Below are 15,193 nucleotides of genomic sequence, written 5' to 3' on the forward strand. Positions count from 1 at the left end.
TCTTATGAAAATAAATTGCACTGCATGAGAATTTTTTTAACTCGCGAAGATTGTTCTGAATTGTATGAATATTTTTTAAAACCATGAGGATATAATTTTTTACATTCCCTGAAACATTTTTATATTACACGTTGAACATAATTTAAAAACTACTGGTAAACCATGGCACTTATTTTGGAGTGGATGACTTTTTTCTATATATCTACATATCTATAGTATATTTTAGTGCATTTTTGGAATATAAGCATAAGTGAAAAAAAACCGCCTCACTCCCATTTTTTTTAAAAATTACATCTTTGAACATGTTAACCATTTTTGAAGTAATAATATTTTTTAATACATGTGAAACATTTTTGAGACACACATTCGTAATTTATAAATACATGATGAATACTTTTTAAATGTACATTGAATATCTTTTTGAATACTCGCTGTACATTTTTCATATGCATGCGAACACATTTTTTGATACATGTTGAGCATGGGCAAACTTGTTGTTTTTCAAATTTTCATGAACATAATTTTGTTAAAGGTGTGAACATTTTAAAATGTCACAAACATTTTATTGAATGCCGTGATTTGTTTCAAATCATATGAAAACAAATTGTACTGCATGAGAATTTTTTAAACCCGCGAACATTTTTTTGAGTTGTACGAACATTTTAAAAAACCATGAGAACAGAATCTTTTACATTCCCTGCAACATTTTTATATTGCACGTTGAACATTCTTTAAAAACTACTGGACATCCAGGCCATCGGTGCGGAGAGTACCTGCCAAGTTGTGCCGTCTCGAAGCCGCGACGGCCGACCGCGAGCTCCGTCCCCGCCGGCGAGCGATTGCGGCGTCCGCTCGTCGTCAACGCCACCGACCACGTCCGCTCCTCTACGTCGAGTTCGCCAACACCCTCGACCCCCAGTTCTCGTTTCCGCCGCCATAAAGTCACGGATGAAGCAACTTCTGGTGATTGATGCCACGGATGAAGTAAACTCTTCTTCTTCTTCTTCTTGTTGCTGTCTTTCTGCATATTTTGGTAGCTTGAGCATCGATTTCAGGGACATGAACATAATTCGGAGGAGGGAGGCCACCAGGGCCATAAAGATCAGCAGCTCCCGCACACCACATGTTCGATGAAACGCCCACGACGCGCCGCAGCAACGTCTTCTTCTCCTCTCTCGCCGGCAAGTCACCATCTAAAATGGTTATCCGAGAAGGGAGAAGGCATAGCCGAATCCCGAATCTAGCTGGGATTCGTTCATACACATTTCGATTTTTTTTTCTCCTCTTTACAATAGCTCATTTTTGTATGTTTGAAAATTTTCTTGTAGGTAAAGGTTGTAATCTTGTCTGCTTAGGTTGCTTGTACAAACTAGGATGTACTGGCTTGGAAGACTCACAAGTTATTAATAACATGTATAGTACATCACAGAAGCCAAATGCTATTATTGTTCCATATTCTTAACTTGGAAGGCTCCAGGCCTTAGTTAAACATGGAGCTGATTATCCTGTAGCATTTAATCATTCATTTCTGTGGCACAAGCCAATGCTAGTATGCTGCTCTAATCTGTATACTCCAAATGTGCGTTCCCTACAGGTATTATGGACAATGTGACATGCTGCAGAACCAAACTTATAATCTCAACCAAGTTGGTTTCGCATCAGAGGGAATTATCGATGCTCAACAGACTGTATGTTGCCTTGGTTTCCTATCTAGTTCATGATAGATTCTGATTCTATCTCCCAAACTTATGTGGAAGTGCCTTCCATTTAACAGATCACTGCCATGAAGGCTGCCAATAAAGAGCCGAAAGGTATGATGAAGACTGTCAGGATCGAAGATATAGATATATGCATCATCCTGTTGTTTACCAGATTCTTCATGTTTTCAAGATCTTCAACTTAAATACATTTTCATTTGATTGTTTGTTATTCCTGTCTAATTTTTTGTCTGAATTACATCTGAATCCATGGCTGCTTTTCAAATCTGTAGAGAATGCAAGACGAGATGGTGGATCTTATGGATGTGAGCAATGAGATACAAGAAACTCTTGGTAGAAGCTTCAAGGTCCCAGATGACATTGATGAGGAGGACTTATGGGGGGTATGGCTCTTATTTGCTAGTCGGTTATTCTTAGATAATTCAAATGCCACATATGGTCACCTTAAAGATACTGAGGTGACTAGTTCCCTTACAGTGGTTGCCAGCTCAGAACCAATCCTCTATCGAAATTTCATAGTTGAATTTGAACCAGCAAACTCTCCAGTTTATACCAGTCTTAGGTATCATCTGAAAAATTTCGTTGGCATTTTTGTAAAACTTCAGTGGGGTTTCCCGCATGTATGTGTTAATTTACAGGCAAGCCACTTCTCTGTTTTTCTGTTCTCATTTTCTGTATTGCAAAATGCAGAGCTTGATGCTTTGGAAGCCGATATGGACTTTTATTCGAATTTAGTCCCATTGTACCTCCAACTAGACAACGAGACAGATCTTGATTCTGAGCTTAACTTACCTGCTGCACCAACTGGTCATGCAGCAGTCATGGCAAACTAGCTGAGTTGAATTGGTATCTAGTTTTCTGATGAAAAAATTATGGGACATTGCTAGCTCTCATGTTGTTTGTCACCTTGGGATTTTCTTCATATCATACCATCTCATCGTCTTTTAAGTTTGCATTAGGCATGAAGAAAAAGAAGGCTGTATCTTTGTTCCATGTTAATCTCGCTAACCAACCAATGCTTGAAATTAAGTGTAGTAGTTATTTTTTTTCATCCTAAGGGCAAGGACTACATATTCCAGGATACAATGCTCCAACGTAAGGACAAGAACATCATACTCCTGTCCTACAACCCTCTGTAAGTTCTTTTACATACTATTGTGATAATTTTCTATTTTTATGCACCTAGCTCTGTGTTTATACATTCATTTGTTCCCGTCTACGCATCAACCACTTGATCTTAGTGATTGTTCCTGCTTGGTCCAAGCCTCCAAGGTGTTTTACAGTAAAGTGTGATCGCTTATATTGCGTCAGTTTTGGATCCTGATTTTTTTCATCCTCAGGTTCATGGGAACAATAGTAGATAAATATAGAATCTTAGTACTCCATTTCAAGTACCCTTGCAGATAAATAAGCATAGAGACCGCATATATTTTACAAGCAACCGGCCAAAATAATTATATTTATCAATTGATAGAAATTACAAGTAAAAAAATAATGAAATACGAAGAACATGCATGGGACAGTAATTTCTTGTAGAAAACCCTTGTTGGGAAAAACCAAGGGCACACAACGATTATATTTCACTGTATCGGGAGAGTGTCTACAAACACGTAGACTTACAATGAGTCATGAACTCATCCTGACATATATATTGTTGGAGCAGAAATGGGAGGGAGAAGAATCAGTGAACACTTGCGATGAGTAAAATGTTGCAGCTTTCCTGCTTTGTTCTCCTCTTTATTTAAACAACTCATTAGCTTAGAAAGATCCTAATCTTGCGCCATGACCAAGCTTCACGGACATGCCATCCCACGTCTCTTGACCATGCCTCAAGTTATAAGCCACCACAGCCGGTACTCGTGCCATCCCACGGGGCGATCATAACAGCATGGAGCTACTGATCCGGTCATGTTGTGAACAGGCCCACGCTGCATGGACTGGTTTTTATTTTTGCTAGAAATAAAACCTAGGAGATGACATGACATGATTACAAACTTAACCATATATACATGGCATATTAGGTTTCTGCTACGATAGACCATGGCGTCTCACTAGAATTTGGATCATATATCAACAGACATCCCTTACTTGTTGTAATGTAAGTGTGCTGAAAGGCACGGGACTTGAACTAGCAGAGGGTAGTTGGATGAGCGTTTGATATGCGTCCCACATGGTTGGCCTTGCTTGTGGAGAAGATTCCATGCAACAAAAGGCCAGCTTGATGAGCAGAGCTAAACTCTTCTGTTCTGCTGTTGTTGGTGTTGTCGGCCGTTGGTCCAGAATATCTTTCACCAGTATAGCTTGTTCCCCATTTGGCAAACTACAGTCTAATAGATCCCTTGGATGCTTCCCCATCACTAGCTCTAGCACAACCACGCCAAAGCTATAAACATCACATTTCTCTGTCACAACAGATGTGTACGACAATTCTGCACAAGATTAAAACATTAGAGTTAGGAATACATGGATAGAGATAAATGATTCCATTTTGAGCAGTAATGTTATACTAGTACATACCAGGAGCTATGTAGCCATATGTTCCTGCTAGTGCACTCCAATTCGATGAATCGGGCTTAAGAATCCTTGCTGTGCCGAAATCCGAGACAAAAGCCTTGAAGGTTGTATCAAGTAAGATGTTGTTGCTTGTTATATCTCGATGGATTATAGGGGGACTGCATTCGTGGTGCAAATAAGATATGGCTTGAGCCACATCAGTTGCAAGAGGAATTCTCTTCTGCCAATCTAATTCCCTTGATTGCTCCTCATTTTCCAATGTCCCATGGAGGCTTCCCTGCTCAATATAGTCATAGACAAGAAATTTATACGCTGGATGGGAGCAGAATCCATACATTTTGACAATGCTTCGTTGTCGGGTCTGTGATAATATTTCCATTTCTCTACGAAATCTTCTTTCATCATCCAACTCTTCCCCGGTCTGATGAAGCTTCTTCACAGCAACTAGCTGCCCGTCTTGAAGTTGTGACTTGTATACTTTGCCGTATCCTCCTATTCCAATGATGTACTTATCATCGAAGTCTTCTGTTGCCCTTACAATATCGTCAAATGCTAATCTTCCATCAAAATTCCAAACAGAGAATAGGTCCCTTCCTTCAGCAGTAGCACTTTCTTGTGCTTTTCTTTTGTTACTGCTAAGCATTATTATGACAACAATTGTAGCAACAATGATGAAACCGAGCACAAGAACAACTGGCAAAAGCAAACGAGGTGTCTTCCGTTTATGTTGACCAGATGCTAGAGTTGAATAGCAAGGTGGAAGACCAGAGAGGTTACCACACAGACCTCTATTGGGAAGAAACCAACTTGTCGAAGCATTCTGGAGTAGCCGTGCTGTTGGGACCGGTCCTTCCAATTTGTTGTAGGACACATCAAGTGTTGAAAGGCTTGCCATGCTTGCAAAGGAGGGTGGAATGCTGCCACTGAACTGATTATGTGATAAATTCAGCAATTCTAGCATCTCCAACTTCCCAAGTTGCTGCGGCAATGCACCACTGAGGTTATTGTTGCTCGCGTCGAACATAATCTGCAGGCCTTCTAAATTTCCAATCGCACCAGGCAAACTCCCACTGAATTTGTTGTTGTTGATCTTCAGGGACTGTAGTTTCACGCAGGCCCCTAGTTCCTCAGGTATTAATCCACTCAGTTTGTTCCCAGCTATATCTAGGTATCCTATGCTCCTTAGCTTCTCTATCTGTGTAGGTATGGTTCCAGATAATTGGTTTGATGACAAGTTCAGGATATATAGGTTTGCTAAAGTGAAGATTTCTGGTGGAGTCTCACCGCTGAGATGATTAGAATCAAGTGTTAGTTCTACTAGGTTGGACAATTTAGAAAGGACTGGAGGTATGGAGCCTGTGATCATATTTTGTGCTAGATGTAGTACCGTTAGTTGGGTACATTCACCAAGACTGGGCGAGATTTGCCCGGAGAGTCTATTCGATGTTAAGCTCATCATTCTGAGTTGTGGATACACACCAAAATGTTGTGATATATCTCCAGTTAGTTGGTTCGACTCAAGGCGAAGTCGAACTAAACTCGTACATGCCTTTAAACTTCTAGGAATGGGGCCACTGAACATATTAGAAACTGCAGCGAAATGTTGAAGTCTGCCACCTGAACAAATATTTGCGGGTAAATGTCCTGAAAGTGAGTTGTTAGACAGCCCAAGATCAACAAGGCCGATGAGATCTCCAAATTCTTGAGGAAGAAAACCTGATAGTTTGTTACTGTAGATTTGCAGTCGTATGAGGCTTTGCAACTTCCCGAAAGTTTTCGGTATTGATCCCGAAATTTGGTTCTCGGACAAGCCTAAATATTTGAGATTCATCAAATTGCCAATTTCCTGGGGGATGGAACCGGTTATATGGTTGTCGGTCAATTCTAAAGTCTGGAGATTCAACAAGATGCACAATTCCAAAGGTATTGGACCTGTGATTTGATTTCTATAGAGAAACATATCATTTAGCATAGTGAGGTTCCCTAGTTCTGGGGGTATCAAACCTGTTATTTGATTCCTATCGAGACCCAGTTGGTTTAGCATAGCGAGGTTGCCTAGTTCTGGGGGTATTGAACCTGTGATTTGATTATCAAAGAGAAAAAGTTGGTTCATCTTCGTAAGATTGGCTATGGAGATTGGAATTGAACCTGAAAAATCATTTGAATTAAGCTGAAGACTTTCCAAATGGACTAGGTTGCCTACTTCTTGGGGTATAGGTCCTGAAAGTTGATTACCAAACAGGTACAAACCATTTAGTTGGGTCAGATTTCTAATTGTTCGGTATCAAACCGCTTAAGCTGCTGTTGCTTAGCTGTAGACTTTGTAGGTTGACAAGCCTTCCCATCTCCTCAGGAATGGGGCCTGATACCATGGTTTGGTGAATGAAAATATCAGTTAGCAGTGTTAGGTTACCCAGAGACGCAGGGATATGTCCCGTGATCCTGTTAAATGCGAGGGCAAGTTTCCTAAGACTTTGCAGGTCACCAATCTCATCAGGAATTTTTCCAGTGAGCTGGTTTTCCTGAAGGTTAAGTACTGAAAGTGCTGACAGGGAGCTGATACTAGCTGGCAGGGCACCATTGAGACTGTTATTACTAAGGTCGATATATGCGAGGAATGGAAGAGCCGAGAAGTTAAGCTCACCAAGCTGGCCATGGATGCCAGCATCTGGCAGGGAGACGTTGGTCACCACCCAGGGCATGTGTCGGCCATGGCGAACAACCGCGCACATGATACCCGTCCAGTTGCATGGGCTGGTGTTTTCCTGCCAAGAGCTCATCCGCAGCGGTGGGCTTGCGAGTGTAGCCTTCCAGTGGAGGAGGGCCATGTGCTGAGACCTCAGTGAGATCCCTCCATGGCGCGCCCCATGTGCTTCTTCCAAGAGAAGAAGGCACGACATGAGCAGTAGGCAGAGGTACAACGATGGCGTTGAGGAAGATGGCATTTTGCTGCCTAGTGTTTGCGTGTTGTGTATTGGTTGGAGGATGTGATTCCGTGGAAACCGTTGATGAGTATTTAAGGAATGTCTCATCCATTGTCATGAGGTCCTCAGTCAGTCAACACACAGCAGTTGAGTGGAAGCTGCTGCTGGATGATATTCTTCAGTATCTGTCACCATCTCTGACCCATTTTTCTTTCCTTTGGCAGCTTTGTTGGACTGACAGTTTGTCTTTTTCAGCGTGACCATCTCTATTTTATTTCCTCATGCCTGTGGAATGATGACACAGTAATTACTCCCAGAAAGCAAATTGAAAGCAGGGATAGAAGGGTACCCACCACAACTTATGCACTTAATGCACTTTTGAATTAACATTCTGGTAGAGTTTTTATCTGATGGTATCTCCTCTGATTGGTTTGATAGTATTTCTTGTTTGTTTGACCATAACTGCTTGAATATTTCTTAAGCTATTCTCTAAAATGTTTCCCTTTTTGCTTTTCAGCTGGTACGGAACAAAATATTTAGCTCAAGTGGATGGTTAACCATGGGAAAATTCCATTCTGGAATTCTATCGATGGTGAATATAAACATTTATGTGCTGAATTTTGGTTCATACGAATCCTGGACCCCAAGTATTGTGTCCTGTGTCCGAGTGAATACGAGACAGTGGCTGCAACTTGTTGAATTCAAGTGGCTGGCTGAAGAAAAGTTCAACTTGTGGGATACAAGTGGGGGAATACAATTAAGCAAAGATTTGGAGCACACTGACCGAAGAAAAGTTCCAAGCTCAAGTGGATTGATTTGGTAATATTCTACTTCTTCAAAGTTGATGATTGCCCAGCACTTTGTAAATACAAGTAATCAAAAAGTGTGCAAATTAGACTGGTTGCATCTTAAACATAGCCTCTAAGGCACACTCGTACTACCTTTGCTATTTTGTACGCTTTCTGCATCATGTCTGCAAGATGGATAAAGCTCTATATGGCTTTAATCAGTCACCCGTGCTTGATATTCTCGCCTAAGATCCTGGTTCCAAGAACCTGATTTTCTTCCCTATTTTTGTTTTGGAATATAATAGCGAGTGATAGAGGGAGCTGCTCCCAATACGGTTGTACGTCCTGTCTTTAGCATGTCTGGTTCCACTAGCTGAGGTGAATTTTAATGATTTTTTGGGTCGAATTGGTATCTACTTTTCTTATAAAGAATTTTTTCTTATGAGCACACGACGAATTTCCAATGTTTGCTTGCCTGCGTAATCGTCGACCAAACTTCTACTGTAAGTCTGTAACAAAAGTCTCTGATTATTCAGACTATTATGTTAGCTGATAAATTCATTGTACAAATCATCAGGGATTGGCCACAACAACAATTGTCAGCCTTCGAGACACATCTTCCTGCTCACCTGCTGCCAGACGATATACTGAAGCCTGTGTGGATAGATTGTTGTGCTCAGTATACTGAAGCCTGTGTAGATAGATCGTTGTGCCCAGCTGATATTTCTTATGTGCAGCAGTGCCGGATCTGATCATCAGAGTTCGTGAGATGCTGCGCACAGCATCACGACCATCATGGGTGAATCCTATGGTGTGCCCAAAATAATTATGGTGGACAATCAAGCCAAAAGAGAATGTTTGGTGAAGCCGAACATGATTTTTTTTAGAGAAAAAGGACGCACCGCCCGCTTTCATTCATTATATTAACGAAACATGAAGTGGTCGGATGCTAAGCACATGGACATATATCAGAAGTAATAAGGTTCAGGTTTCCAACAGAAATTTTAAAACGCGCCACATGATGCTAGTAACACAAGCAGGCAGATCACCTCAGGATGTATCTTTGCATGCTTCCAGTTGAATGATCTACATCACATCTCCACCACTGACAGGATTTTTTTCCCTTCTATAAAGCCAGAACCAATCCAAGTTCCCTCTGTGCCTCCATGTGGCTTCTAACCATGTGACACATGTGGTAAGCAATCCAAATAATTGGAAAAGAAACTCTCTGTCTTCTATGTGAATACACATTGAACATTTTCTAAATACATGTGTAATATTTTCCAGATACACATTAAGATTGTTTTTAAAGACACCATGAATATTTTTTTTGAATACACGTTGTACATTTTCCATATACATGTGAACATTTTTCTGATACATGTTGAACATTTTTTCAAACTGTCATGAACATAATTTTTTAAACATGTGAACATTTTCAATTGTAACAAATTTTATTTTGAATGATGTGATTTTTTTCAAAACCTACGCGAATAAATTAAAATGCACTGCCATTTTTTAAAGGCCTGAAAAATTTTATGCAATGTACAAACATTTTTTTAAATCGTGAAAACAAAAATTTGACATTCCCCAAACATTTTTTTAGTACATGGTATATATTTTTGTAAACTACAGTATTAAATAATATTTTTATATTTTTATTCATATCTATATTTTAGTGCATTTTTGGAACATAAAAATAAATAAAAAAAATAAAAAGGCCTCACACTGGAAAAAAGGAAAACAAAAAAAATAGGAAAACGGAAAAGGCCTGTAATGGACCGGCCCACTACTTGGCTCTCCTCCTTGAGGCAAGCGGTTCCTGCTTCTCCGTCCTCCGGCCTGCGGGCCACCGATGCCAAGATGCGCCGGCCTCGAGCTTCTTCACCGCCGGCGAGCGACTGCGGTGTCCGCTCGACCACGTCCGCTATTCTACATCGAGGTCGCCAACTCCCTCGACCCCCAGTGCTCAGGTCAGTAGGTGCTGCTCTCTTGTTCTACCAAATCCTACAACCTCCAGTGATTGATGCAACGAATGAAGAAAAAAAAATCTTCTTTTTTGTTGCTGGCTTGCTGCTGATTTTGGTAGTTTGAGCATCGATTTCAAGGATAGGAAGAGGATTCGGAGGAGAGGGGGGACCGGGGCCATAAAGATCGGCTCCCGCGCTCCACCTGTTCGACAAAATGCCCACAACGTGCCGCAGCGACGTCTTCTTCTCCTATCTCCGCGGTCGCTCGCCGGTCCATGCTGCATTCACGAACGTTGGCAAGTGACCATCTAAAAGGTTGCCCCACAAGGTATAGCTGAATCCTGAATCTAGTTGACGTTCTTTCATACACATTTGATTTTTTTCCCTGCTAAAATGCATCAAGCTTTCAAAGCCGATAGGGACTTTGAATCGAGGAGACAGATCCTTATTCCGAGCTTAACTTACCTGCTGCACCAAGTGGTCATGTCCCGGCAAGGCAGCAGGTATGTCAGTTACCTGACTAGTTTCTGTGACATTTCCCGTGCAATCACAGTGCATGAAGTTGTAAAAGGGTTTCTTTATCTCGTCACATGATCTAAATGACAGGCTACATACGTGCGATCATTATGAAAGTATGTCCTAACTCGTAAATTGGGTATTTTGGTCTTAATTTCATGTCCCTATATCGTTGGTGTGAACAATTGAGCTTACCCTAGCTTGATATTACTAGCAAAAGAAACACACGCGAGGACATGCAAACCACTTTAATGCCAAACATGTGCTATATGATTCATTTGATCCTGAGCTTTTGGTACCACAGCACATACTTTGCTTCATTTCAGTTTCAGTGAACATCTATGCTTGTGTCTCAACCAGTACACTAATTTGCCGTGCTTGCTTTCCTCTGCTTGTGCAGGAGGATGAACTAGGAGTCTAGGACTGCCTGTAGTGCCACACACGTCAATTCGTATCTGAAACTAACAAAACCAGCTATGGTATAGGTTTGATCTTGATGTACATGGTTGGCGTTTTGTTTCTGCGTGGACAAATTCATTGTATCTTTCCTCATATACCACTGCAAGTCGTTGAACAATGGTAAATGGAGCTATTCTCCATACGATTGTACATCTTGTTCTTAGTATGTCTCTGATTGCACTCTTCATGTCTAGATTGCACTAGCTTAGCTCTCACCGTTGACTGTCACCTGGGGCCTTTCATCTCATCTCATCTCATCTCATCCTTTGTTTAGCTTGTATTAGGCATGAAGAAAAAGAAGGTTGTATCTTTGTTCCATGTCAATTTCGCCAACTAATGCGTGAATTTAAGTGTAGTAGTAAATTATTTGTTGTTCCATCCTAGGGACAAGGATTACATACTCCTGGATACAGCCCATCACAAGGACTAGAACTTCATACTCCTGCCCTACAATCCTTTATAAGTCCTTTTACATAGTACCACTAGTAGAAAATAGGGCTATGGTCCAGGCCGGCTCAGCCCATTAGTCCCGGTTCAGTCTAGAACCGGAACCAATGTGGGCATTGGTCCCGGTTCGTGAGCCCAGGGGGCCGGCCGGGCCACATGGGCCATTGGTCCCGGTTCATCTGGACCTTTTGGTCCCGGTTGGTGGGATGAACTGGGACCAATGGGCCTCGCTCCTGGCCCACCACCATTGGTCCCGGTTGGTGGCTTGAACCGGGACCAAAGGCTCCCCTTTAGTCCCGGTTTATACCACCAACCGGGACCAATGAAGTGTCTATATATACCCCCTCGCGCAAGAGCAGAGCACATTGCTCTATTTTTTCTGGCCGAGGGGGAGAGGGCTTTGTGGTGCTCTAGCTCACCTCCTATGCACATGAGGTGTTCGATGGAATGCCCGAGCCACACTACTTAAGCTTTCTCCTCTCGAAGCTCGACCTCCAAGCTCCATTTTCCTCGAGATTTGTCTAGATTTAGCGGTCCGTCACGCCCCGTCCCCGTCTCACCGCCGTCGATCACCCGCGCCAATCTCATCACCGACACCACCGTGGTGAGCCGCTTGTTCTTATCTTCTTTCTGAAAGGAAAAATATTCTTACTTGTATGTTTAGATAGATACTTGTATCATTTTCTTACATTTATTATTGCATCTTATATAGTGCGATGGTTTTGGTATCCGCCCCCGTCGGCCCTCGTCCTGTCTATGATTCGGATGTGGTATGTATATTATCTTTATAACTATTGGTTCATTTATTGTTTATGAAAACTATGCCGACCAACGTGACATAGATTTTATTTATCTAGGATGTATGTGAATCGGAAATGCCAACCGACCCTATTGTCGAGAGATTAAATTTAGTTGAAGAAGAAAACAATTTGTTGAAGGAAAAAAATAAAAAAATTGAGGAGGAGAAGATGATATTGGAGTTGCATGTTGTGGATGTCGTCGATGATCACAAGATCAAGACGGATGCAATGTGCTTGAAGATTAGAAAGATTAGAAAATATGTCATTCATACCGAGGCTTGGTATCATTATGCCGTTGGATCAATTGTTACCTTGGTTGCGATTATGATCGCATTTGTTTTCGCATTGAAATGTTTTACATAGTTTCAATGTATGGTTTAATTAATTAGATGCTCTGGAGAGCTATATGTTGTTAGATGAGAACTATGTATGCACTTTGGTTTTAATGTGATGATGAACTTCTATTAATTTGGACACTTAATTATATATAATGCACGCAGATGAACCGGCAATGGATGTACGGTGACAGACGCACCCGCGAGTACATTAAGGGCGTGCATGAGTTTCTCGATGCGGCTGAGGCAAACAAGCAGAATGGTTTTATGTGTTGTCCATGCACTGAATGTGGGAATACGAGGTCTTACTCTAACCGGAAAATCCTTCACTCCCACCTGCTTTACAATGGTTTCATGCCACACTATAATGTTTGGACGAGGCACGGAGAAATAGGGGTTATGATGGAAGACGGCGAAGAAGAAGAGTACGATGACAACTATGTGCCCCCTGAATACGGTGATGCTGCAACGGGGGGAGCTGATGAAGATCAAGAGGAACCAGACGATGTGCCCAATGATGCTGCCACGGGTGAAGCTGCTGAAGATCAAGAGGAACCAGACGATGTGCCCGATGATGATGATCTCCGCCGGGTCATTGTCGATGCAAGGACGCAATGCATTAGTCAAAAGGAGAAGCTGAAGTTCGATCGCATGTTAGAGGATCACAAAAAAGGGTTATACCCCAATTGCGAAGATGGCAACACAAAGCTCGGTACCGTACTAGAATTGCTGCAGTGGAAGGCAGAGAATGCTGTGGCTGACAAAGGATTTGAGAAGCTACTGAAAATATTGAAGAAGAAGCTTTCAAAGGATAACGAATTGCCCGACAGTACATACGCAGCAAAGAAGGTCGTATGCCCTCTAGGATTGGAGGTGGAGAAGATACATGCATGCCCTAATGACTGCATCCTCTACCGCGGTGCATACAAGGATCTGAACGCATGCCCGGTATGCGGTGCATTGCGGTATAAGATCAGACGAGATGACCCTGGTGATGTTGACGGCGAGCCCCTCAGGAAGAGGGTTCCTGTGAAGGTGATGTGGTATGCTCCTATAATACCACGGTTGAAACGTCTGTTCAAAAATGAAGAGCATGCCAAGTTGATGCGATGGCACAGTGAGAACCGAAAGAAAGATGGGAAGTTGAGAGCACCCGCTGACGGGTCGCAGTGGAGAAAATCGAGAGAAAGTACTGGGATGAGTTTGCAAAGGACCCAAGGAATGTATGGTTTGCTTTAAGCGCGGATGGCATTAATCCTTTCGGGGAGCAGAGCAGCAATCACAGCACCTGGCCCGTGACTCTATGTATGTATAACCTTCCTCCTTGGATGTGCATGAAGCGGAAGTTCATTATGATGCCAGTTCTCATCCAAGGCCCTAAGCAACCCGGCAACGACATTGATGTGTACCTAAGGCCATTAGTTGAAGAACTTTTACAGCTTTGGAATGGAAACGGTGTACGTACGTGGGATGAGCACAGACAGGAGGAATTTAACCTTAAGGCGTTGCTGTTCGTGACCATCAACGATTGGCCCGCTCTCAGTAACCTTTCAGGACAGACAAACAAAGGATACCACGCATGCACGCACTGTTTAGATGACACTAAAAGTATATACTTGGACAAATGCAGGAAGAATGTGTACCTGGGCCATCGTCGATTTCTTCCGACCAACCATCAATGTTGAAAGAATGGCAAGCATTTCAAAGGCGAGGAAGATCACCGGAAGAAGCCCGCCATGCGCACCGGTGATCACGTGCTTGCTATGGTCAATGATTTACACTACGTAATCTTTGGAAAGGGTCCCGGTGGACTAGCTGTTCCGAATGACGCTGAGGGACACGCACCCATGTGGAAGAAGAAATCTATATTTTGGGACCTACCCTACTGGAAAGACCTAGAGGTCCGCTCCTCAATCGACGTGATGCACGTGACGAAGAACCTTTGCGTGAACCTGCTAGGCTTCTTGGGCGTGTATGGGAAGACAAAAGATACACCTGAGGCACGGGAGGACCTGCAACGTTTGCACGAAAAAGACGGCATGCCTCCGAAGCAGTATAAAGGTCCTGCCAGCTACGCTCTTACGAAAGAAGAGAAAGAAATCTTCTTTGAATGCCTGCTCAGTATGAAGGTCACGACTGACTTCTCGTCGAATATAAAGGGAATAATAAATAAGCCAGAGAAAAAGTTTCAGAACCTAAAGTCTCATGACTGCCACGTGATTATGATGCAACTGCTTCCGGTTGCATTGAGGGCGCTTCTACCGGAAAACGTCCGGTTAGCCATTGTGAAGCTATGTGCATTCCTCAATGCAATCTCTCAGAAGGTGATCGATTCAGAAATCGTACCAAGGCTAAGGAGCGATGTGGCGCAATGTCTTGTCAGTTTCGAGCTGGTGTTCCCACCATCCTTCTTCAATATCATGACGCACGTCCTAGTTCATCTAGTCGACGAGATTGTCATCCTAGGGCCCGTATTTCTACACAATATGTTCCCCTTTGAGAGGTTCATGGGAGTCCTAAAGAAATATGTCCGTAACCGCGCTAGGCCAGAAGGAAGCATCTCCATGGGCCATCAAATAGAGGATGTTATCGGGTTTTGTGTTGACTTCATTCCTGGCCTTAACAAGATAGGTCTCCCTAAATCGCGGTATGAGGGGAGACTGACTGGAAAAGGCACTCTTGGAAGAGACTCAATAATATGCAGGGACGGATATTCTTGGTC

General features: G+C 42.5%; 1 protein-coding gene and 1 long non-coding RNA gene across 6 annotated transcripts; one reads left to right on the forward strand and one right to left on the reverse strand.

Annotated features, from left to right (window-relative positions):
* The first annotated feature begins 604 nt into the window (after positions 1 to 604).
* Positions 605 to 12,085, forward strand: LOC125531492 (uncharacterized). Of its 4 annotated transcripts, XR_007293273.2 has the most exons (12): positions 610 to 984; positions 1,056 to 1,413; positions 1,595 to 1,688; positions 1,775 to 1,811; positions 1,991 to 2,101; positions 2,777 to 2,853; positions 7,412 to 7,501; positions 7,674 to 7,975; positions 8,522 to 9,917; positions 10,053 to 10,242; positions 10,327 to 10,417; positions 10,831 to 11,617. It is a non-coding gene; the product is annotated as an uncharacterized LOC125531492 (long non-coding RNA). The 4 variants fall into 4 exon arrangements; XR_015615976.1 differs by having other exon boundaries at positions 605 to 984; positions 1,991 to 2,853; positions 10,318 to 10,417; positions 10,831 to 12,085; XR_015615973.1 differs by having other exon boundaries at positions 607 to 984; positions 1,991 to 2,853; positions 10,831 to 11,619.
* Positions 3,411 to 7,118, reverse strand: LOC125531491 (MDIS1-interacting receptor like kinase 2). Of its 2 annotated transcripts, none has more exons than XM_048695884.2 (2): positions 4,236 to 5,792; positions 3,411 to 4,147 (listed from the first exon to the last, which is right to left on the reverse strand). In XM_048695884.2, the coding sequence occupies exons 1-2, from the start codon at positions 5,689 to 5,691 to the stop codon at positions 3,789 to 3,791; spliced, it is 1,815 nt and encodes a 604-aa protein (XP_048551841.2). In that variant the 5' UTR covers positions 5,692 to 5,792; the 3' UTR covers positions 3,411 to 3,788. The 2 variants fall into 2 exon arrangements, 1 of the variants encoding a protein (XP_048551841.2); XR_015615961.1 differs by lacking the exon at positions 4,236 to 5,792 and adding an exon at positions 6,877 to 7,118 and having other exon boundaries at positions 4,008 to 4,147.
* Positions 12,086 to 15,193: the final 3,108 nt, after the last annotated feature.

The sequence above is a fragment of the Triticum urartu genome, chromosome 1A (genome assembly GCF_056163025.1).
Source record: "Triticum urartu cultivar PI428250 chromosome 1A, HENAU_Tu73, whole genome shotgun sequence".
Lineage (NCBI taxonomy): Eukaryota > Viridiplantae > Streptophyta > Magnoliopsida > Poales > Poaceae > Triticum > Triticum urartu.